The sequence below is a fragment of the Aethalodelphis obliquidens genome, unplaced genomic scaffold (assembly GCF_003676395.1).
Source record: "Aethalodelphis obliquidens isolate GAN/ISIS:26980383/991018 unplaced genomic scaffold, ASM367639v1 scaffold6, whole genome shotgun sequence".
Lineage (NCBI taxonomy): Eukaryota > Metazoa > Chordata > Mammalia > Artiodactyla > Delphinidae > Aethalodelphis > Aethalodelphis obliquidens.
In genome coordinates, this window is record NW_020837950.1 from 33,537,149 (window position 1) to 33,563,264 (window position 26,116).

General features: G+C 38.9%; 1 protein-coding gene across 1 annotated transcript in view; it reads right to left on the reverse strand.

Moving 5' to 3' along the window:
* The window catches only part of C1QTNF7 (C1q and TNF related 7), a 126,601-nt gene extending 117,058 nt beyond the window's left edge, over window positions 1-9,543 (reverse strand). Inside the window, exon 1 of the mRNA XM_027103331.1 lies at window positions 9,326-9,543. Coding sequence (XP_026959132.1) covers window positions 9,326-9,347 — 22 coding nt within the window. The 5' untranslated portion in view covers window positions 9,348-9,543. The remainder of the gene's footprint in view (window positions 1-9,325) is intronic.
* Window positions 9,544-26,116: the final 16,573 nt, after the last annotated feature.

Consider the following 26,116-nt stretch of genomic DNA (forward strand, 5'->3'; position numbering starts at 1 on the left):
TTTCACTCATCATTTTGCTTTGACAACATGGTGGAAACACTTTCATCTTGGCCGAAATTCTTTCCCTTGGCCGGTTTACATTCATGTGCAAGTCCATTCATTGAGTATCTAGTGTGTGTCCATTCCTCTTGCTTGTACTTTTGTTTCTAATCCCCTACTAGATGTCAGTTTGTCCAGTGAGAAGAAATCCCCTAAGACAAAGAGGCTGAGGTAAAAAATTAGCTGGCCAGCCAAAACTATCAGGCTCCTAACATTAACTAGTATTTGTATTTCACCCTCTGACTTACAAATTTTTCTCACATAATATCTTATTTATGATACCAATGGGCCCACTGGAGTAGGTACTTATTGTTCTCATTTTCAGTGATGAACAGAGGCTCAGAGCATTCGAATAACTTGCCCACAATCACACAACCAGGAAGGGTTAGGACTGAAACTACCACACAAGGAGATCACGATTCCAGATTCTTCATTTTTTTAGTAAACTAGGAAGAAAAGCAGCACCACAGCACGGATGAAAATAGGCTTTGCTGTAACTAAGTTAAAGAATAATCTGAGTGTCTTAGTTGTTGTTGTTTTTATGAGATTGGCTGACTAGCAAAGCTGATGCAAATTTAGCATTAAGGAAAATAGAGTATTTAGATCACAGACAGTAATAGCTCCCCTGTGCCCTAGGCTGTCAGACAGTATCCAGAGTAGTAGTTAGTGCAGCTCTGGAGAGTATCTGCTTCTCCCTAAGGCGTCACTAATCAAACTCTACGTTCTTTCCTGCTAACCTTAGATTGGGTTCAGATTTTTTCTCAATACAGGGCTCTGTGTAGCTGTTACCCATCCCAGGAAATTGATATGGAGCTAGCACTAGATGTGAAACTCATCTGGTATCTGGTGTTCAGGTATAGATGTCATTTCAAAGGAGGCATGAATATTTTTGGTGAACCACATAGTGTCTGGGGAAATTCCTTCCTGCAAGTCCAGGGATACCCTAGAGAGAGTTAGGAAGGGAGGTGGTGGTGGTCTTTAAATATTTAAGAAGCCAGAGGAAAGAGGTGGACTTCTTGCTACTGATAAAAGCAGAACAAGGACCAGGAGAGAACCACTAAAAAAGAGCTAGATTCTGGCATAAGAAAGAACTTTCTGGTGACCAGTGGTATTTTAATGGAAGAGGCTGCTTTATTAAGTATGAGCTTTTGGCTATGGCTGGTGTTGAAGCTAGAGGTAGGGTCTGTAGTGTGGATAAATTCTCAAAGTCTTTTTGGAGACCATTTTATCTCAGACTCGAGGACAAACAGGAGGACGACCAACAATTTCTGTAATATTATAAGGACACCACACATAAACTGTTTTCAAGAAATGAGAGTTTTAAGTCTCTAAATGATATCGGAATTATATTAAATTGCCATTTTTTTGTTGGTAATAGAACGGTTGAAGGTCAGCAGTTGTATATGGCTCAACATAATTTATACAAAGGCAAGGGAATAGACTCAATTCTTTAGACCTATGTCATATGGAGAAAAGGGATGCATGAGAAACTGTGAAGACTTCACTGTGCATAGCTTTTGGGTTGTTCTGGACTGAATTGGGCTTCCCCAAAAGTCACATGTTGAAGTACCTCACCATGTGACTATTTGGAGATACCAACTTTTAAAGGGGTGATGAAGTTCAAATGAAGCCCTGAGGATGGTTCTTAATCCAATCTGACTGGTATCCTTATAAGAAGAGGAAATTGGGACACACAGAGAGATACCAGGGATGCTCTGCACAGTGGAAAAACCACGTGAGGACACAGTGAGAAGGCAGCCATCTGCAAGTCAAGGAGAGAGGCCTCAGAAGGGATCAAACCTATGACACCTTGGTCTTAAACTTCTAGCTTCCAGAACTGTGAGAAAATAAATTTCTGTTGTTTAAACCACCTAGTCTGTGGTATTTGGTGCAATGGGTATATGGATATATGGAGGGGAGCAGTAGGGGTGCAGGGAATGAGGAAGGTGGGTAAGAGACAGATTTTCAAAGCTCCCCATGACAATGCCAAGGAATATGGTCTTTATTGTGAAAGAAAAGAGGGGATGCTAATGATCTGAGGAACTGATATGAACACCTGTGATAAAATGGGTTGGTAATTCAAAGAATCCCTAAACTGAGATTCTACTGATGTTAAATTAGATTTTAGAGTGGCCAGGGGTCAAAATTACTCCTAAGAAGTCTTTTCTAAAAAAATTAATGATGTAAGAAAGAAACTGAAACAATCACTTACCAGTTTAAGAGAATAAGCTGCTTTGAGGTGGCAAGGCCACCAGCTAAAGTTTTAATGACAGCTCTCAAATATCATTAGTGTACATCTGGCAGGATGCGTTTTAAAGCAATGACATCAGCTATGGTTTTCTGTTATTGGTAGTATAAGAAGGCACTAAAAGTGTAAATATTTAATACTGGTTTGTAATTAGCTTTTGATGGATTAGGACTAACTTCTTTCCCTTGACTTAGAGGCAGAGACAGACAAATGCATGTTCGACTTTGAGCTTCCTTCTAGCTCTGTGGCCTTCGACAAGTCACATTACCTTGCTCTAATCTTTCAAATGGGATTAAGTCTCCCTCTCTGCTTCCTTGCAGATGAGTGATGAGATGGGGTAAAATGCCATTCCATGAGATTATCAGTATGTCAAACAGAATCACACTATGTTCATGGTGGGAAAAATCTCTATTTAAAACAAATGTTATAGAAAACAGCCTTGTGGTTGCCAAGGGGGAGGAGGGTGGGAGGGATGGGTTGGAAGTTTGGGATTAGCAGATGCAACGTATTATATATCAGATGGATAAACAACACGGTCCTGTTATATAGCACAGGGAACTATACTCAATATCCTGTGATAAACCATAATGGAAAAGAATATGAAAAAATGTATATATATATATATATATATATATATATGTATATGTATAACTGAATCGCTTTGCTCTGCAGCAGAAATTAACACAACATTGTATATCAACTTTACTTCAATTAAATAAATTAAAAAAATGTTAATTGGAAATGTCTACTGAAGAATTAGTTAAGAACAGAGCTCTGGTAGAGAATAAGGAATCCTTTCCAGGACTCCATGTGGCAGGGTGGAAAATGTATGGGTTTTAGAGATGGGAACAACTTTAAATACCTACTCCATCCCTTAGTGCTCATAGGACATTGGATAAGTGACTCACCTCTCTCATCTGAAAAATGGGGACATGTAGTAAGTACATGTAAAGTACTGGCACATAGTAGGTTCTTAATAAAAAGCCTCTACTAAACTCTTGTGGCAAACTGAGCAACTTTGGAGAAGCCATTTCATCAATTATTGGGACATGCATTCCACTGTCCATTATTGAATACCTATTGGGTATGCAACAAAATAACTTAGGGAAATATTTATTTGTGTGTGTTCTCCACTCCCAACTTATCCCAAGAATGTTGCCCGGCTTTTTGTACTTCCTTGTTTCAAGGTTGTATAGGCAGAGCAGAAAGCAGAAGTTTCTTGAAAATAATACTTTTTCCTTTCTTTTCTGAAAGTCCAAGCCCAAGAGTATATAGTGGGAAAGGGGAGAATGCAGGGCCTTTGATGGGAGATTTCCCCAGACCTGGAGGGACTGGGGGTCAGATATTGTGGATCTGTGAGAAGTGGAAACGCTCACTCTTTGTGACCAGACCTCAGACTAGGATTGCTCAGACCTCAGGTTCCTGGCTGGACAGTGACTGACAGTTCCCAAGCAGGGCTGGAAAGCACAATCCACAGACATCAAAAGGACAGGCAATTTATAAAAGTGGGCACAGCTGACGTGAAGGAAGACCTTGCCGGTACTGGTATCTGTGGGAGTAGGAGGCTGATCATTTCTGAAAGTAAAGTTTCTGCTGCCATTAACTCTTAGAATCAAATTTAAGTTGTATTAAATAAAATGGAGAAATATGAAATTTCTTGCAGACCTGTGTCTGTAGATTGATTCACACCTACTATAATTGTAAGGCACTGGAAAATCTAAAGATGAATTCATTCCTACTCTCTGAAACTCACCCTATGTGGGAACTGGCGGAAGTCATATGAGCCGTGCATGAATCACTGTCATTCAAAGCACCACAAGATCCTGATGTGGTATCACGCTGCAGGAAGAGTTTTCAGTCACAAGAGGTAGACAGCTGAATTTTGCAAAAGGCAGACAGCCAAGAGGATGGATAAAAATTTCCCCTGAAGGGATATATTAAAATACACTCTCCCCCAATCACTGTGTGCCGCTACCACTGTTATGTAATTGCCATAGTTGTAAACTCATAAAAATTTTGCAGACTCTGAAGTTCTTTAGGAAATATGCCTGTTTGATATGAAGTCTGGAAACTGGTGATGGAATAGGGAACTGTATGGTTAGTGATTTCCATAAAAGTGCTTAGAGTTTATCTCCATGGAGATTGAAAGCTGAGAAGGCTCTCAGAGGTCAACCAGCTCCTCTTGGACCTTCCATTCCACCCCCTGTCATCTTAAGGGTTAAATCTGGATTTAGTGAGGCCTCAAGGTTGTTGTTTTGAAAGACCACTATGACAGTCAAGGCTTTGGTGTAGCAGGTTTAGGAGACTGGGTCCAATGAGCATCTTCATCCCTTAGCTGCTGTGGCACCAACTACTGCCATCTCCCACCTGGACAAACATCTCTTCCTAACTGGAGGTTTAGTCTCTGCCCCTGCTGTACAGACCGATTAATCATCTTAAATTATTATTCTAATGAACCACCAGGGAGTTACATTCTTGTTACTTTCTTTACAAAGTTTTAATGATTCCTCCATTAAAAATATCCAAACTTTGTGGTTTGGCATTCAAGGCTTTCTAGGATCTGATTCCAGCCATGTTTTTCTTTTTTTTTAACCAAGTCTTTTTTTTTTTTATTTTTCCAGAAAATAACATAACTTTTTATTCATTATACATTTCTATAACAATATAACACTATTTTCCAACATTTTCTAGCTTAATGCATTTTCTTACATTTTCTTTTTTAGAATTTTCTTAATTTTTTTTCTATTTGTAAATTAATATATAATTGACATATAACATTATATTAGCTTCAGGTGTACAACATAATGATTCAGTAATTGTATATATTGTGAAATAATCACCACAATAAGTCTAGTTAACATCCATCACCAATCGTACTTATAAACTTTTGTTCTTGTGGTGAAAACTTTTAAGATCCAACCAAGTCTTTTGAGCTCATTTCCCTCTTCTTTCTATGCACACCCTTTGTTCTACCAGGGAGGCTTTCCTGCTACTCCCCACATTGGTCTCTTTCATACTTTTGTTGATATTCTTTTCACTGCCTGAAATTCCCCTCCCATTAATCCTTATCCATTCTTCAAGGCCAAGTGACACATTATCTCCTCTGAAATGTCTTTCCTGGGTAAGGGATACAGAGCATCACATGGACTTGAGTTTGAGACCATACTCTGCCCCTTACTTCCTGGAAGACTTCTGGCAGGTTACTGCTTTTCTCTAGGGCTCAGTTTGTTCATCTGTGAAATGGGCAAGTCAACACCCACCTTGTAACCTTATAAAGGACACATGGGTTATCATATTGTAAAGTACTTAGCACAATTCCTTACACTTAGTATATGTCAAAAAATGTTACCTATTACTCTGATTATTCCAGGGACCCAAGGTCTCCTTTTCTCTGAATTCCCATTCACTTTGAACCCCTCTTATAGCCTTCCTTGTAAACCTAATTTTGCATTTTAGACATAAGAGCACACATTTTATTTTCTCCACTCAATTGATGACTCCTTGAAGTGGGATCATGTTTTATCCTACCTTTTGCCCTTGCTTTGCCCTCTATACACAGGCTCTCAAACCATAGGCAGAGGTTGGCCTTTTGGGTGTGAAAGCCAAGAAGGACAAGAATTTGCTTTGCTGTTACTTTTCTCTTCTAAAAATTGACAATAGTTTTAAGAAAAAAGTCAATTTCCTTTGACAGGAGAATCCCAGTTTGGGGGCTTTGGTTTCATAGAAATATGGAAGACAATTTGTGAAGTGACTGGTGGAGATTGATAAATTTCAAGTAAATCTCGGGAAACGTCATTGGCTTGAAGGCCATATAGCCTCGACTCACTGGGCCAACCCAATCGTTTTCCAGCATGCATTCCGAGTCGCATGGTTTGTATGATACTCTTCAGGGAAAAGAAGTCGTTTCATATTCTAACATGTTGGAAACATTAGAGTCTAATGACCCACTCATGGAGAGACAGAGGACATGTTAAGGAACTAAAACATGTGAGAATTCCTGTAGTAAAGAAACAAGCATCTAATAGATAGTAAGAATAACTAAAATTCATGGAGCTCTTATATGCCAGACACATTGTTAGTAGGCCCTTTTCATGAATTCTCTAATTAAATCCTCAAAATGCCCCCATAAGAATGTATATAATGATCCTCACTTAACAGATGAAGAAACTGATGATTGAATGGGTCCAAGTTCACATGGCAGTTAAGGGGTGGAGCAGGGATCTGAAGTCACATGTTTGTGACCCGAGAGTCTGAGTTCTGGTCCTCTGTGGTGTATAGTTTTTCACTTTCACAAGTTTGCCTGCCCAGGAAATACTTTTGGTTATCCTCTTATTAATAACCCATGAAGCTGGTATTCCTTGAAATGCACTTGGGGAAATAGCACCTCAACATCCACAGGGAAGCAGCCATGACCTTTCCATCTCTGTGCCTTTGTCCCCTGGTTTCTGCCTGGATGCTCTTGACCCTTTTGTCTTTCCCATGATATTTTACACCTCCTCCAAGGTCTAGTTCAAATGCAACTAGATGCTGTCTTTGATTTCAGCAGCCTGATTTGCAAAGCCCCTCTTTGTGTTTGCCATGAACTTTCCAGGCTGTTACCATTTGGTCTCTCTGTCAAGGGTCAAGTTCAAAGAGCCTTGATAAAGGTTCTGGCACTGAGTAGACACACAAATAAGGTTTATTGAATTGTGATGGTGTCTTTTTCCCAGGCGCCCTAGGGGTTGATTCCGGAGTCTGGGGCTTCTCAGGTCCTGATCTACAGACTTGGGGTGTGAAGCTGTAGCTGGCAACCTGGGCTAAATCTGGTTGAAACTCTTTACAGGTTCAGACAGCGTGGCTTCTGCACTCCCTGGCAGCTCATTAGTTAATACTCTCCTCCCTTGTCCCTCACATATGTTGCCTTTCTCTCAGCCTCTCTGAGGTGAGGAGGAACAATTAGGTCACAATGGGCTGATCATCAGTGTCCTTTTCGGTACAACCCTGACCTGTCCTTTCCAGGGCTCTGTCCAGGTTTCATCACAAAGCCCCAAGTGACTGCGCCTCAGATGAGTCAGCTGGCTTGGGGCTTCATTAGAAACTCTAATTGCCTTTTTTTTTTTAACATCTTTATTGGAGTATAATTGCTTTACAATGGTGTGTTAGTTTCTGCTTGATAACAAAGTGAATCAGTTATACATACACATATGTCCCCATATCTCCTCCCTCTTGCGTCTCCCTCCCTTCTTTTTTGTTTTTGTCCTCTTTGGGGCCTCCTCGGGCCCAGAGGTGGGGCCTGGAGGGTCTGGCTTCTAGAAATGCTGCCAGCTGCCATGGGAGCCCAAGATGGGAAGTGCACACTCCATCCCTGGCAGTCACCTCACGCCACACTGCACATTTCGTGGCCGCACCCATCCCCAGGGTGCACTCAGGCGCCACGCAACCCCTGGCCATCCCAGCTCTCCAGCTGCCTGCGATGAGGTCACAGGGTGGGGTCCTGGAGATCCCCCTCCAAATAGGGTGGGGGCTTCCCCAACTGGCCTGGGAATGGCCAAGAGGACGAGAAGGAGGAGATGCTAATCATCTTCTCTGTCCAACCCACCGTTCCCTTTCTTGAGGTTGCATGGCTGGCTTGGACAGAACAGGAGGGAGAGAGGGAGAGCAGAGAGGGTCTGGGAAGGAGCAAGACAGTGAAGCCACAGGTGGGGTCCCTCACTTCCTCCATTCACAAATGTGGATGCTTTCTCCCTGCGACCTTGCCATGAGTTGATGGAACTCCATTCTCGGTTTTCTACAATCACATCCTTCTCTCTGATCTGAATTTCTCTCCTTTCCCTGAGATCACAGAAGGCAGGGGACGTCGCTGTAATCCACTTTATGCCATCAGAATTTGACACACAAGGAAAAACAGTCCAGAAACAGATCAACAGCTGGTACAGCAAAGCAGGTAGAGCCCTTTGCACCCCAAGAGCCACGTCTTCGGGGCAGCATCTTACTTCCTCACCCAGGCCTAACTGGCTTGTTGCTAGAGTTTCTGCAGCAGTGGGTTTCACAGACTGAGGTCGCTTAGATGTCCCAAACCACTCAAGCTCCAGCAAACCTACAGGGCTTTCTGAGTACATGTGTGTGCGTGAAGAATGAATGTGAGCTCTGCTAAAATCGCACCCTGCTTGGGGGATTTGCAGATCTCTGTGGATATCTAGTTTTTTGCACCTGGAATTCTGCTTCAGAAAGAAAGATGGCAACACTGATAACAGAGACTTTCTCAAGGAAATAATAATGACACAGCAGACATTTACTTGCCCCTCCACCTAAAACCACAGGATGCTTCTCCTATGACCCATGCATAGAAAAACCAGGACTGTCTTAGGCTCTCTGCTCCCTATCTGTTTCTGAGGCACAATCAAGAAGACACAGCCACCCTATTCAGATGAGAGCATTGCCAGTCAACGAAAACTTCACAGATTTTGAGTTGAACTTTTTCACTCTGCCCAGGACACAATATCTATAACGGTCCTCTCATGTCACTCCAAAGGAAAAGTCAAACGATTTATTTAACTTTTAAAAAACATAGGCTGCAAAAGAAGTTTATAAGAAGTCAGAGTAAGCACACTTCAGAGACCTTCTGGAAGGATGTTAAAATCTTCCATGGGAAAGATTTCTGAGTTAATAGAAAGATCATAGCTCCGGAAGTTGAGCTGCATATCATAGGATAAGAAAACATAGGTAATCTGACCTTTGCAATAAATGAGCCCATCACCACACTGGTGAATGCTAGGCACATCAGATTGGAGATTTTGAAGATCTACACATACTTTCTGAGAGAAATGCCATTTTTCATACAGTCAAAAATAGTTCACAGCTGTTCCTGCGACAAGCGGAATAGAAAGTAGGAGAAAACACTACAGCTGAGGTTTTCCAACCTCTGACTTATCATTTGTTGACATACTTTCTACAAGTTCCCCATTTCTCTACAAATAGCTGTCTTAAGTCTTTCCAGTAAATATTGTTGACAAAGGCCAAATAGAAGGGAAAAAAACTGCAGTGAAAATAGAAGCTTACCTTTTCTAGGCATTGCTGACATCAAACCTTGCCCCAAATCATGAGGGTTTCTTGCTTTGGTTGTCCCATGAGTTTAGAAACCATTAAAAAAGTTTACAGCAGAAATATGTGTTTATCATTCAAAGCAGCTTCAAAACAACACAAAAAAAACTTGATGAAAAATAAAGTGCCCGTCTGCGCGTGAGAATGCTTTTGAAGCTTGGAGTTCATGCTGCTGTGCAAAGTTTTGCAACTGTCTTTCTCAGTTTAAAAGACCTCCCTCTCCTCCCCGGCACTTGCCAACTTCTATAATTTAAAGCAGCTGTGATCCTTCCCATAATACTCACATTTCAAAGAGCTTAATATATACTCCTGTTAGGAATCAGTGGGAGTGGGTGACGTCCTTCTGCAAACCTCAGGCTGAGGCAAATGAAAAGCAAGGGTTTCAGATATCTAAACAGTTCTGTTTCTCTCTTTTATGCATCACTCTTCTCACCGTGTTCCTTCAAGTGGCTTTTGCCTTTTAAAGTGATGCCTTAAGACCAAGTGGTATCACTTCACTGGAAGCAAAAAGCACATAGGAAAGTTTAGGTTCCTACTTATGGAACAATAATGCTAGTGAAATTGTGTTTAAACATCACTTTTGCTGACACAATTATTTCCATACAATTCCTCCCTAATGTTTCTGTTTGAAAATTTAAATTAGTGTACATTGTGTTTTACTAAGAGGGGAAAATATCTAAAATGATGTTATTTGCATTGGTCTTATTTTAACCTTCATTCTGTATGCAAATCATAACCTCAGGGAAGAAAATTTGCTTTGCAGTCTTTCTGTGTAGCTGAAGAAATCTTCTGACATTAAGTCTGTAACCAATGTTAGCAATTTTTACAATTTCCACCACCCTTACTAAACTGCCATTAATCTCTCTCTCTCTCTCTCTCACACACACACGCACACACATTTGTGAACTGACATTTCAGCAAATGTAAAATGTGGTCAACTGAAAATGGTGATTTAAAAAATATTTATAGTCTATCTTAAAGCATGTCTTGCTCAGCACCTGATAGATGGTAAGTGCTTAATAAATATTTACTGGATGAATAAAGTATTGTGTAGGCTCAGGTCAACCAACAGTTTTGACAATTTTGGTTTGCATATATGTTCCCATAGGGAAGGTTAATATGTCAAAGGTTGTACAGAGAGTAAGCATACGACAATGTTACCTCCTCCAGATTTAATGAATGGTTATGGTATAATAAAATTCCCTAAATGAATACAGAAAACATTCATTAAACAAATAAACCATTCAGTGGAGAATAGAAATGTTGACACAGGCACAATCCATTAAGTAAACTCACTGTGTAAGCTTACATAAATAAATTTTGAGACAAAGACCTCGTTCATTGTTTCAAAAACTACAGATTATTTTCCACTGTGTTTTTGAGTCATCTTAAGTAACTATTATTATGCTATGGACAGAGGGTAATACCTCTGAAATAGTGCAAAGAGAAAAAGGATCAGAAACTACAGGGAAATGGTCAGGTTTCAGATTTCCTTTGCTATAAAAGCAGAGAACAAGGTGGAGCATATTTTTTGCTCTGGCTTCTACTGAGGAGACGTCCAGAGGCACAAGCACAGGTGGTGTCATAGACCTGGATCAACCATTCCAGATATATCTGGATCAATCTGTTCCAGATTCCAGTAACACATCTCCAACGTGTTACTTAATTTCTTTAAGTGTTGGTTTCCTTAATTGCGAAAGATTAAATACAAATATGTTCAAACAACTGATTTGCATATATACACCTAATACTGCATTTTCCAATAATATTAATAAGCACCTCACTACGTATAAGGTACTTAGCAAGACCTATTTATCAGTCACCTTGATGTAACACAGCACCTAGCATTATTTCCCCTAACCAGTATCAAAATTGGTAATGGACACGGGATGCTGCTCTAACAAAATCCTAAACTTGGTGGCATTGGCATAATAGTCAATAGTCAAGGAAACTGACACCAAATGCTGGAAGGGTGAGATGCTACGTTTTGCAGTGACAAAACATTTGGTTAAACTGACACCGACCACAACTTGGAAGGCTCCGTGTGCCAAGTAACCTTGTAGATCTAGAAGGAGAAAATGTGGGGAAAATCATTAGTTGTGTGTGGTGGACACTATTGACTGCACTGGCAAGTGTTTCAAGAATGAGATGAGCCCAGGAAAGAAATAGCTAAATTACAAAGAGAAATAAAAGGGACAAGAGACAGTACATACATTTGATGGCTTGCAAGAGACTGCCAATTTTTTTGAGGGACTTATGTTGTTAAAATAACCATAAGCCTATCTGAAAAATGTCATGATAGACTGAAAACCACTTCTTCCACTAGCAGGAGGTGGACTGTTGGCTGCATGGAAGGCCAGCTCTTCAACACACACCTCAGAGGTGGACAAGGGGACCCTCTCAGAAGGAATAACTTCTGGCCATAGAGAAAAACAGACAAGGAGTTCCCCAAGAGAGCAGATCTGGTGCCTTATGAAGAATCTTCTCTACCCACAAGGCAGAGGGTGGGTGTGTCAACCTGGCCATATGCAGTAACAATGACTGCTGTGTGTCTCCCATTTTTTCCTTTTCTGGACAGGATTTTTTATTATAGTTATCCTATTGCTATTATGCCATTTGTACTTTGTGTGTATTTGTGTTTGTGTGTGTGAGAGAGAGAGAGAGAGCACACTTGTTACTTTGGTTTATCGATCACTTTCTTTTTGGGTCATAGGACACTGGGTCAAGAGATGCCACATCGAGACTTAGACAAGAACAAGAACTTCACAGAACCAGAAGTCCTGGACTTTGAGCTGGTTGCATTGACCAGGTGGGAGTTCCTTTGAGGAGGGGTAAGTGTGCTCTGTGTTTGAAAAGAGGGAAGGAAATCTCGATATATTTGGTGACCAGTGGGTAAACTATAGAGCATACTTTGTTTACTGGTGTCTACATTTTCCTCACCATTTCCCAGCCTCTCTTGTAGTTTGGTTGACCATGTGACTGATTTCTGGGCAATTTGAGCAGAAGTAATGTAGGTTAATTGTGGGCTGAGGTAGGTAGAAACTGGTATACCTATGCCATATTCTTTCTTTCTCCCTGTCTACAGGGCAAGAAGCAAAAGACTCAGAGGTGCTGAAGCCCTATAATAGAAGGAACTCCACACCTCAAGACATCTTTTAGAGGCCTGCTACCCAGGAAAGCTGTGTGACCTGCATCAGACATTATTCAGTAATATGCAAACCTATATTGAGTTCCCCCACTGAGTCTGGGGGTTTATTTGTCAGAGTTAGCTAGCATCAGTTACTCTAACACAGATAGCTATCTTGAAAGATTCTTGGAAGATTGATTGAGATAATAGAGGTAAAGAATGCAGAACAGGGCCTGACACAACAATAAGTGCTCGACAAATGATAGTTATTTTCATATTAACCATAATTTCTCACTTTCTTCTTCTTGGAAAATAAGCCTAGCTAAATGCCAGTTGTGAGTACTTCTGTAAATTTAGGTTTTCTACATTGTGTGCTAATCGGCAAGATAAATTGGAAACCATGGAAAGATTAGAGAGAGAAATAGATGTTGAAAACAAAACTTATTCCCTGTCTTTCAAAATATTTGCATTTATTAAGAAAATTGTCCAATGGTTTACTGTCAGATTTCACAAGCAACCTTCAATTCAGGGGATAAAGAAAGTTATAAATTCCAAGTTACAAGTTAAGTAATCTCCTTAACCTTTAACTAGGAAACTCCAAAACAAAAAACATTTGTTTTACTATGTATACAGAACAAAGCCATCATCCTGACATTGACTGTTCCAGGCTACTTACTCCTCTGTAGAAATGGGTAAATATCTCATTAATACTAGTTGAGAGCTAATTTTTCTGAAAATTGCCCCCTACTCAGGCCATGTGTTTTTTTATACTGTCTTTGAACAGAGGTATAGAAAGCCCTGGTTGATACATTTTGTTTCTACCTCAGGTATTTTGAGCAATTCCCAATAGACATGTGGCTTCCTTCATTCCACAAACTCAAAAAGAAGCAGGCCTTTTTCTCTTCTACTATTTTAAAGCAACAGCAACAATAATTACAATTTGTTGAGCACTAACTACATACTAGGCACTGTTTCATGTGCTCTGTAAATGTATTAACTCAATTTATCCTTTCAATAATCCTATAAGGTAGATACTAACATTATCATCATTTTATGGCTGGGGAACCTAAAGCACAGAGAGATTAGGTGACTAATTCCATTCACACAGCCAGTAAGTAGCAAAGCTGGGATTTGAACCAAGTTGTCTGGTTCCAGTACCTGAACTTTTAAATGCTGGTTAAAACACTTTCTTCATGCCAAATAAAGAAAATATGCTTACATCCTTAGCATCCATTGCATTGGAGTACTGATTACTTCTGAAAGACACTCTAAACTCTTAGAGGCAGCAGGTTGTTTTTCTTGGAAAACATGTACTTCCCTATCTGAATGTAATTACAAAGTTTGAACATTATTCATATATTAAGCTTTGTGTTCTTATAGTTGACTTTATTTCTTCTCCTTTGCATGCATCAAAGCAGCCAAGTTTCCAATTATGTCCTGAAACCCAGGTGGTTTCATCTGGATTTTATAATAAAGCCTTTGCTGAGTTTTATCAAACATGTGAAGACATCGAGGAAGGGGCCAAAAAAGAAATGAACCTTGTTGGGAAACTTCATCTTCCTCTTGGAAGACATTATTAAAGGTTGGAGATTGGAGACCAAATGAAATATTATTTATTGAGAGTTGTAGGAAATACAGTCATCCCTCGGTACCCATGGGGATTGGTTCCAGGACTCTGGCAGATACCAAAATCTGAGGATGCCCAAGTCCCTTATATCAAATGATGTAGTATTTGCATATAACCTACCCAAATCCTCCCTGTATATTTTAAATCATCTCCAGAATACTTATAATACCTAATACAAAGTAAATACTATGTGAATAGTTATAAATCAGTGTAAATGCTATGTAAACAGTTGCTGGTGTGCAGCAAATTCAAGTTTTGCTGTTTAGAACTTTCTGGAATTAAAAAAATTTTCTATCCGTGGTTGGTTGAATCTTCAAGTGTTGAACTGGTGGATATGGAGGGCTGACTGTAATTCAATCCTAACTTCAAGGTGCAACCACACAGGAGGTGCTGATCTTCTCCAAGTTGTCAGGTAGTACACAGATGTGTATTTGGTGCTCATCACTGTTGGGTACTGGAGACACAGATGGAGCAGAAGACATTTCTTTGAGTTTGCAGTCTCTGGCTAACTCATCATGAATTTTGGTCATGGGGAGCAAATCTGAGCTCCCTTTTTACTTTCTTAGTGATAAAGGGGAGCAGATCAGCCTATAGAAAATAGTCAAAATTAGGAAAGGAGATGACTTACTTGTAGATCCAGGATCACAGGTTTGGAAGAAGATTTGAGGGTGTTTTAATTCACTCTCATACTATTCATGATCCATCTTCATAGCCTTGGCAGTTGGCTACTCCATTTTGCTTGATGATTCCCAGGGGAAGGAACCACAACAAAACATAGAAGAATCCTCTAAGTAACAGTGACTATTCTTGCTCCATTTTCCACCCATAAAAGCCTTTACAATATGTGAAGGCAAATCTCAGCCTCCCTCCTCCACCACAACTTCCTCTTCTGTTTTCCATGCTCACTGATTCTGGTGCTTTCAACTGTTCTTCATGCAACATGATGACAATTAGGTCACCATCTTGGTTGGTTGCCTTCTAGTGAATCAATATCCAATTAATGGCTAAACGACTCATGAGCACTGTTGTAAGGTTACCAAGAAATCAACAGTTTGAGGTACAGTCTCTCAAATCTGCCTTAAAATGTACCTCAAAATGAGGTACAATTTCATTTTCCCATCCTTCACCTCTGTATGTATGGCTCACCTATATTATGGCATTTTGAGATGCCTCACTCAGCTCCTGACTTTCTTCCCTCTGCAGGGTCTTCTTTCATGAGTTGGTCATTCACAATTTCGAATCTGCAGAACAAACCCAGCTCTCTCCCTGGACATCACTCCTGTTTTTCTGATGCCTGTGAAGTCTCACTTCAAGGAGACAGTACATTCCCTTCAGGTTTAATATCTCTAAAGCAAATCTATTTTCATTCAAACCCACTTCTCCTGAGTTGCCTAATTCTGTTATTAATACCACAATCCTTGACATTCACAGAAAGATAGACAAGATGAAAAGGCAGAGGGCTATATATCAGATGAAAGAAAAAGATAAAACCCCAGAAAAACAACTAAATTAAGTGGAGATAGGCAACCTACCAGAAAAAGAATTCAGAATAATGATAGTGAAGATGATCCAGGACCTCGGAAAAAAAAAGGAGGCAAAGATTGAGAAGATGCAAGAAATTTTTAACAAAGACCTAGAAGAATTAAAGAACAAACAAACAGAGATGAACAATACAATAACTGAAATGAAAACTACACAGCAAGAATCAATAGCAGAATAACTGAGGCAGAAGAATGGATAAGTGACCTGGAAGACAGAATGGTGGAATTCACTGCTGTGAACAAAATAAAGAAAAAAGAATGAAAAGAAATGAAGACAGCCTAAGAGACCTCTGGGACAACATTAAACACAACAACATTCGCATTATAGGGGTCCCAGAAGGAGAAGAGAGAGAGAAAGGACCAGACATAATATTTGAAGAGATTATAGTCGAAAACTTCCCTAAAATGGGAAAGGAAATAGCCACCCAAGTGCAGGAAGTGCAGTGAGTCCCATACAGGATAAACCCAAGGAGAAACACGCCAAGACACATAGTAATCAACTTGGCAAAAATTAAAGACAAAGAAAAATTATTGAAAGCAGCAAGGGAAAAATGACAAATAACATACAAGGGAACTCCCATAAGGTTAAGAGCTGATTTCTCAGCAGAAACTTTACAAGCCAGAAGGGAGTGGCATGATATACTTAAAGTGATGAAAGGGAAGAACCTACAACCAAGATTACTCTACCCAGCAAAGATCTCATTCAGATTCGATGGAGAAATCAAAAGCTTTACAGACAAGCAAAAGCTAAGAGAATTCGACACCACCAAACCAGCTCTACAACAAATGCTAAAGGAACTTCTCTACATGGGAAACACAAGAGAAGAAAAGGACCTCCAAAAACAAACCCAAATCAATTAAGAAAATGGTAATAGGAACATACATATCGAAAATTGCCTTAAACGTGAATGGATTAATGCTCAAACCAAAAGACACAAGCTTGCTGAATGGATACAAAAACAAGACCTATCTATATGCTGTCTACAAGAGACCCACTTCAGATGTAGAGACACATACAGAGAGTGAGAGGATGGAAAAAGATATTCCATGCAAATGGAAATCAAAAGAAAGCTGGAGTAGCTATACTCATATCAGATAAAATAGACTTTAAAATAAAGAATGTTACAAGAGACAAGGAAGGACACTACATAATGATCAAGGGATCAATCCAAGAAGAAGATATAACAATTATAAATATATATGCACCCAACATAGGAGCACCTCAATACATAAGGCAACTACTAACAGCTATAAAAGAGGAAATTGATAGTAACACAATAATAGTGGGGGACTTTAACACCTCAACTTTAACACCTTTTACACCAATGGACAGATCATCCAAAATGAAAATAAATAAGGAAATAGAAGCTTTAAATGACACAATAGACTAGATGGATTTAATTGATATTTATAGGACATTTCATCCAAAACCAGCAGATTACACTTTCTTCTCAAGAATGCACGGAACATTCTCCAGGATAGATCACATCTTGGGTCACAAATCAAGCCTCAGTAAATTTAAGAAAATTGAAATCATATCAAGCAACTTTTCTGACCACAACGCTATGAGATTAGAAAAAATTACAGGAAAAAAAAAACGTAAAAAAAACACAAACACATGGAGGCTAAACAATATGTTACTAAACCAAGAAATCACTGAAGAAATAAAGAGGAAATCAAAAAATACCTAGAGACAAATGACAATGAAAACATGATGATCCAAAACCTATTGGATGCAGCAAAAGCAGTTCTAAGAGGGAAGTTTATAGCTATACAAGTTTACCTCAAGAGACAAGAAAAATCTCAAGAAAACAATCTAACCTTACACCTAAAGGAAGTAGAGAAAGAAGAACAAAACCCAAAGTTAGCAAAAGGAAAGAAATCATAAAAATCAGAGCAGAAATAAATGAAATAGAAACAAAGAAAACAATAGCAAAGATCAATAAAACTAAAAGTTGGTTCTTTGAGAAGATAAACAAAATTGATAAACCTTTAGCCAGACTCATCAAGAAACGGAGGGAGAGGACTCAAATCAATAAAATTAGAAATGAAAAAAGAGAAGTTACAATATACACCGCAGAAATACAAAGCATCCTAAGAGACTACTACAAGCAACTCTATACCAATAAAATGGACAACCTGGAAGAAATGGACAAATTCATAGAAACACATAACCTTCCAAGACTGAACCAGGAAGAAACAGAAAATATGAACAAACCAATCACAAGTAATGAAATTGAAACTGTGATTAAAAACCTTCCAACAAACAAAAGTCCAGGACCAGATGGCTTAACGGGTGAATTTTATCGAATATTTAGAGGAGAGCTAACACCCATCCTTCTCAAACTCTTCCAAAAAATTTCAGAGCAAGGAACACTCCCAAACTCATTCTATGAGGCCACCATCACCCTGATACCAAAACCAGACAAAGATACTACAAAAAAGGAAAATTACAGCCAATATCACTGATGAATATAGATGCAAAAATCCTCAACAAAATCCTAACAAACAGAATGCAACAACACATTAAAAGGATCATACACCACGATCAAGTGGGATTTATCCTAGGGATGCAAGGATTCTTCAATATATGCAAATCACAACAATGTGATACACCATATTAACAAATTGAAGAATAAAAACCATATGATCATCTCAATAGATGCAGAGAAAGTTTTTGACAAAATTCAACACTCACCAATGATGAAAGCTCTCCGGAAAGTGGGCATAGAAGAAATCTACCTCAACATAATAAAGGCCATATACGACAAACCCACAGCAAAAATAATTCTCAATGGTGAAAAACTGAAAGCATTTCCTCTAAGATCAGGAATGAGACAAGGATGTCCACTCTCACCACTATTATTCAACATAGTTTTGGGAGTCCTAGCCACAGCAATCAGAGTAGAAAAAGAAATAAAAGGATTACAAATTGGAAAAGAAGAAGTAAAACTGTCACTGTTTGCAGATGACATGATACTATACATAGAGAATCCTAAAAATGCCACCAGAAAACTACTAAAGCTAATCAATGAATTTGGTAAAGTTGCAGGATACAAAATTAATGCACAGTAATCTCTTGCATTCCTATACACTAATGATGAAAAATCTGAAAGAGAAATTAAGGAAACACTCCCATTTACCACTGCAACAAAAAGAATAAAATACCTAGGGATAAACCTACCTAGGGAGAAAAAAGACCTGTATGCAGAAATCTATAAGACACTGATGAAAGAAATTAAAGATGATACCAACAGACGGAGAGATATGCCATGTTCTTGGACTGGAAGAATCAACATTGTGAAAATGACTATACTACCCAAAGCAATCTACAGATTCAATGCAATCCCTGTCAAATTACCAATGGCATTTTTTATGAAACTATAACAAATCATCTTAAAATTTGTATGAAGACACAAAAGACCTCAAATAGCCAAAGCAGTCTTGAGGGAAAAAAGCAGAGTGGGAGGACTCAGACTCCCTGACTTCAGACTATACTACAAAGCTAAAGTAATCAAGACAATATGGTACTGGCACAAAAACAGCAATATAGATCAATGGAACAAGATAGAAAGCCCAGAGATAAACCCACGCACCTATGGTCAACTAATCTATGACAAAGGAGGCAAGGATATACAATGGAGAAAAGACAGTCTCTTCAATAAGTGTTGCTGAGAAAACTGGATAGCTACATGTAAAAGAATGAAATTAGAACATTCTCTAACACCATACACAAAAATAAACTCAAAATGGATTAAAGACCTAAATGTTAGACTGGACCCTATAAAACTCTTAGAGGAAAACATAGGAAGAACACTCTTTGACATTAATCACAGCAAGATCTTTTTTGATCCACCTCCTAGAGTAATGGAAATAAAAACAGAAATAAACAAATGGGACCTAATGAAACTTCAAAGATTTTGCACAGCAAAGGAAACTATAAACAAGACGAAAAGGCAACCCTCAGAATGGGAGAAAATATTTGCAAACGAATCAATGGACGAGGATTAATCTCCAAAATATATAAACAGCTCATGCAGCTCAATATTAAAGAAACAACCCAATCCAAAAATGGGCAGAAGACCTAAGGAGACATTTCTCCAAAGAAGACATACAGATGGCCAAGAAGCACATGAAAAGCTGCTCAACATCACTAATTATTAGAGAAATGCAAATCAAAACTACAATGAGGTATCACCTCATACCAGTTAGAATGGGCATCATCAGAAAATCTACAAACAACAAGTGCTGGAGAGGGTGTGGAGAAAAGGGAACACTCTCGCACTGTTGGTGGGACTGTAAATTAATACAGCCACTATGGAGAACAGTATGGAGGTTCCTTAAAAAAACTAAAAATAGAATATGACCCAGCAATCCCACTCCTGGGCATATACCCAGAGAAAACCATAATTCAAAAAGACACATACACCTCAATGTTCATTGCAGCACTATTTACAATAGCCAGGTCATGGAAGCAACCTAAATGTCCATTGACAGATGAATGGATAAAGAAGTTGTGGTACATATATACAATGGAATATTACTCAGCCATAAAAAGGAACGAAATTGAGTCATTTGTTGAGACATGGATGGATCTACAGACTGTCATACAGAGTGAAGGAAGTCAGAAAGAGAAAAACAAATATCCTATATTAATGCATGTGTGTGGAACCTAGAGAAATGGTACAGATGAACCTGTTTGCAGGGCAGAATTTGAGACACAGATGTAGAGTACAAATGTATGGACACCAAGGGGGGAAAACCGTGGTGGGGTGGGGATGGTGGTGTGTTGAATTGGGCAATTGGGATTGACATGTATACACTGATGTGTATACAATTGATGACTAATAAAAACCTTCAGTATAAACAAACAAACAAACAAACCAAGAAAACAACTAATACTAAATATTCTTTGGGTTATTTGCATGGAAATAAATGTTTCAGACATTACGTGAAATTTCTAAAAATCATATATTCTGGTGTAATGTTATAAGTCATAATTCTAGTTATTACTTTAAAATGTATATCTCAGAAATAACTAAATTTCCTTGTCAATTGCATTATTATGAACTTTCATCAAATCATTAAGCGTAGTCATTTTTAAGTCTTTTGTCATTTACAGACAGTTCTGTGTGTACTCTGACGCTTTTGCAAAAATGTTCCTATAAAAGGGTTTCATCTTCAAGGAATTCATGGAAAAGACTCTGACAAATACAGGTTTCTGGTAACTGACTATACTGCTGAACTGAATGAATAAGCATTTTCAGGGCTCTAATGGAAAACTGAAGAATTCATAAAAGTGGTAACAAAAGATCAAGATAAGAAAAAATTAATTACATGGGACTGAGTGAACTGATGAGGGTGATTATAATTTTTGTGACTTTCTGTTTGAATAAAAAAAAATCCCACAAGGACTCAGAGACAAAAGATATACAAATCAATTTTCACTGCAAAGTAAAGGAGCTGTTACAGTGGAGGATTACTGGACTGAATGTCAATATTATGACATAGTATGAGTGTGTTTCGTGTTTGGTAATTGCAATCATTGTTGCTTTTGTTGTGGTCATCCATTTACAATACTTGGTGTCAGTTTATTTATCTCTTGTAAAAATAAAATACAGTGTGTATGTGTGAAAAAAAAATACCACAATCCTCTCAGGTTCTCAAGCTTTTAAACATATGTTATTGTTTTTACTCCCTCTTCTACTTCCCTAAGACATCCCATCATTAAATCCTGATTGTCGTTTCTTTATTACGTCTCTAAAATATGACATCCTGGAGCACTTATTTATTGCAATTTATTTACCCCAGTGTCTCTCTGGACTGTTGTCTATGGAATCATATTCTGAAATGTTCCACGGAGAGGGACATAATGGTAAAATAAGTTTGTGTGATACTAGTTATACGTGGGAATCTCTTAGTCAGCTTGGCCTGCTATAACAAAGTGGTGGCTTAAATAACAGATATTTATTTTCTCACAGTTCTGGAGGTTGGAAGGCTGAGATCAGAGTGCCAACATGAGAAATCTCTTCCCATCTTGTAGAAGTGTTTTCATGTTGTCCCCTCACATCTTAGATGGCCTTGGCATCTCTTCCTTTTCTTACAGGGCACTTATCTCATTATGATGGCCTTCCTCTCATGACATCGAAATTTAATTATCTCCCAAAGGCTCCATTTCCAAATACCATCACATTGAGTGTTAGGATTTCAACATGTGAATTTTGGAGGAACACAATTCAGTCCATAACATTCTGCCCCTGACCCCACAAAATTGATATTGTGCTTACATGCAGAATACATTCATTCCTCCCCAATAGCCCCCAAAGTCTTAACTCATTCCAGGATCAACTGAAGTCTAAAGTAAAAATTCTCATCTAAATACCATCAAATCAAATGTGGGTGAGACTTGAAGTATGACTCATCCTAAGGCAAAATTCCTCTCCAGCTGTGAACCTGTGAAACCAAATACGTTATGTGCTTACAAAATACAATAGTGGAACAGCATAAGATAGTCTCATTCCAAAAGGGAGAAATAAGAAGGAAGAGGTGATGAACACAAGCAAGTCCAAAACATAGCATGTCAGTTTGCATTAGATCTTAAGACTCTAGGATAATTCTCTTTGGTCAATGCTCTGCCCTTCAGACCCACTGGGGTGGTTGTCATTGCCATGTCTTAGTGGGGTAACACAACCCATGTGGCTTTGCTGCTGGTGGTCCCACCCTGTGAAACAGAGGTGGAGGCAGCTTTATCTCATGAACCTGTGCATTCTGGGCCTGCCATGAGAGTGGCAACACTGATGGTCTCTGAATTGCGTTAGAGATTCTTCTTCCCTTTTCTTGAAAGATAGCACATGTTTACTAATATTAATCCTATCGTGAGCCCACCCTCATGACCTCATCTAAACCTAATTGCCTCCTAAAATCTCCATCTCCAAATACCATCACATTGGGAGTTGAAATTTCAACATATGAATTCTGGGTTGACACAGTTCAGTCCATAGCACTCTCTAAGAAGGGTGTATCACTTAGCTATTTCTATATAAAAACAAAACAAAACAAAACAAAAAAACCCCACAGCTTTTAAAACAGCTTTTTAGTGGCTTTTAAAACAGCAGTCATTTATTATTCCTCATGAATCTGTTGGTCGACTGGACAGTTCCACTGATCTTGGCTGTGCTTAGCTAGGCAGTTCTGGTCTTGGCAGGCACTCCCTCATATGTCTTGTAGTCTGCTGGCTGTTGGCTTATCTTGGATGGCCTTGGCTATGGCACATGACTCCTTTTCATGGCTCTCATTCTCCAGAAAGATAGTCTGGACATGTCCTCAGGTAATTATAAGAGTCTAAGAGAAGACGTTGAAATACGCAACTCATTTTTCAAGTTTTTGCTTGCATCAAGTTTGCTATTGACTCATTGGCCAAAGCAAGTCACATGTTCAAGCCCAGGGTCAGCATTAGAGTCTACCAATTCAGACATGGATGCAAGAATGTGAGAAAGTTTGTGTCATGGGTGCTATCAATCTTCCACTAAGGGGAAAAAATATTCCATCTTTTTGCCTAAAGAAACACTTGATTCAAAGAATGCCTATTTTGAGGCACACATTATGGTACATATATTGTGCAAAGCAGATTTAGGAAGAGGCTGTTCTAAGGTAATTACACTTATTGGGAGAAAGGAAATTTTCCATCCCTCTGCTCACATCTCATGTTCAGTCCTTAGGAGAGAAAGAGATAATACTACTTCTTCTTTCCATAATCTTCCTTTCCTTGTCTAGTGTTCCTCTAATGGAGAAAAAGTTGGTCCAAGACTTGGTCTGCTTGGTCCAAGACTGAAATTTCCTGGCCAGAGTTCACTGGGTGGAGACATATCCTTGACGGCCTGGGGCTTTGTTGTCTGAGCTTTCTTCTGATTCTGTGATAGATCAGGGGATGACTTCTGCTCTCAGGGCTGGGCAAAGACAACTATCCTGTTTACCCTTTCACTTCCTCTTCCCCTGGTGAGGTGTGTGGTTTTCAATTTCCTATTTCCATGTAATAACAGGAAAGTCATCTACCCAGAGATAGGTCCACCATTCTTTCACTCTGTTAGACTTTTGGACAAACAATTGCTTAAGTAAGTGGGTTTGGCATTGGTTTGTGGATCTGGGGGTGGAAGATGGAAAGTAGCAATGCTTATTTGGAATTTGAAGCATAAACCTTGTGCTTCAACACTAAGCATGAGAAAAGATCAGCTTTCCATCTCCTTGACTAGGGTGTGGTGTGAATGGGCATTTGCAAAGCTATTTAATAGAATTATTTTATTCCTCACTTGGCCACTAATTTTTACATACATAGTTCTCTTGTCCCGGCAAAACCCTGCCTACAAGGACACTCAATGCTTTCAAGCTGTAGTCATTTATCTCACTCACAGGGTATTTATCACTTTCTGCTTTATGTCAGTTCTTTATACGACTGGGTTTTTTTTCTTTTTCATATTAAAGCATAAGTTTCTCAAAGGCTGGGATTATGTCTTAGCCTTCATTGTAACTTTCTATTATCCCAATGGTGCCTCACATAATACCTTGTATTTATGAGCATACTAAAAAAAAAAAGCTACCAAATGAAACCACATAAGGGAAAAACCATTTGGAAGGTTATGTTGTAAAAACATGTTCAGAGTTACCAAGCAAATTTAAGGTGGGCATGTATGCTTTCATCCATTTCCAAACAGATGTGAAGTACTACCAGATATAATGCTTGGGACTGGATGTTACCATATTGTGGACCCTGTGAGGGAAGAGAGAGACTGTGTGAAATTGAAATTATTACATTCTGATGGTAGTTCACTGCCAGAATGAAAGAGGAAAATGGGAAGAGAGTCAAGAAAACATTTTTGCTTGGATTTGACTTCAGGGATGGACAAAATCCCTGACTCAACTTTTATTTTGCTTTCATGGATGAACTTGTACCTGATTGTGGAGTGTGATTCTTTCAATTCACAAAAAGTCAAAATAAAATGTTAGGGTAGATCTTCAGATTTATTTCAGAATTGGCCAGAACTTGAAATAATATATTTTCATTGATGATAGTGGTTCTTTAAACTTGCCGTGTGCTTTCTGTCTTTCTTCTTCAAACCAAAATATTAGACTGGAAGAAAGTTAAGAGTTCAGTAATATAATGGATATAGTGTTATATACTTTTTAATGTTATCAAGTTTATAATAATTGTAGCATGAATGTGATGGGATCTCACTGGGTAACTTCTACTCTTGGTACCTGACTTATAAACAAAAGCTTAACCTCAAACATACTGGTGAGAAATGTATATTTACTAAAGGTTTTGAGAGGAGATAGAGGAGATTGCATCACACATGCAACAGCAACACTTAATCCAAATTATAAGGCTACTATGTTTAGATAATTGTCAATAACAGAATTCCTCCAGACTACCTCTTTTTGGCCCACTCTGATGCTACCAGCCTTCTTGGCTTTTGCTCTATGACTTAGATTCAGCACTGCACCCAGCCATGTGGACTAAGAGCAGAGCCTGGGGCCACCAGGGTTGGAATATTTTCCAAGAAATTGTTTCCAGGGATTTGGTCTCCTCCTTTCATGAGCCCCTCCTTCACCTTACAGCTGTTTCTAGGGCAGCATCCTTGAACAGAAGGATCATAAAGTTAATTTATCAACCAAGATTTTTCAAAAACCAACCAAGGTTTTTCAAAATCAGAGGATCAGAGGTAGTACATGATACTCCCCATGACAACTACTGATGCCTGGTTGAGAGCCTGAGCTCTAGATCCTAAACCTTCCTCCAAGGCAAATGTACTTTATGTTATGCACAAATTCAAGGGCATGCCTATATCACTCCCAGGATATGATTTGAAGGATTTAAGAGGCAAGGCCCTCCATCTAAAAATATCTTCTCAAAAATGCTATTTGGGTGCCTTGTCTTTGAGACGACTCCCATAAATTGCAATTCATTCTGGAAGGATTTCCTGAGCTTCCTAGACCAGGTTAGAACCCCTCATTATTGCCCTGAGCCATTAGCTCCTGGAGTGCCCTGTCTGCTAACTGTTGACATCCCATTCCAGTAAGGACAGAGATGATAGTTGGTTTTGTTCACTAGAGCAAGTCATCCACTAAACACTGAACCATTTAATTAGTTATTCTATCAGTCTTTTGCATGTCAGAAAAAAATGAACTTAATACCAGAGTTGCTTTTCTAATAATTTAGGAAAACCAGCCTCCCTAAGTGTATATGAGTATTATTTGGAGGAAGGAGAGAGAAAGGAAGCATGCTTGACTTTTAAGCAGGAGTTTAGGTTTAAATACCAGCTGTCTGTGCACTTGTCCTGTAACCTTGGTGGAACACTGAGGCTCTCTGAGTCTCAGCTTCTTCATCTTCAGAAGGAAAGTAGCCATTACTGGACATAAGCTGATTGAAGAATTAAATGAGATAATGCAAGTGCAATCTA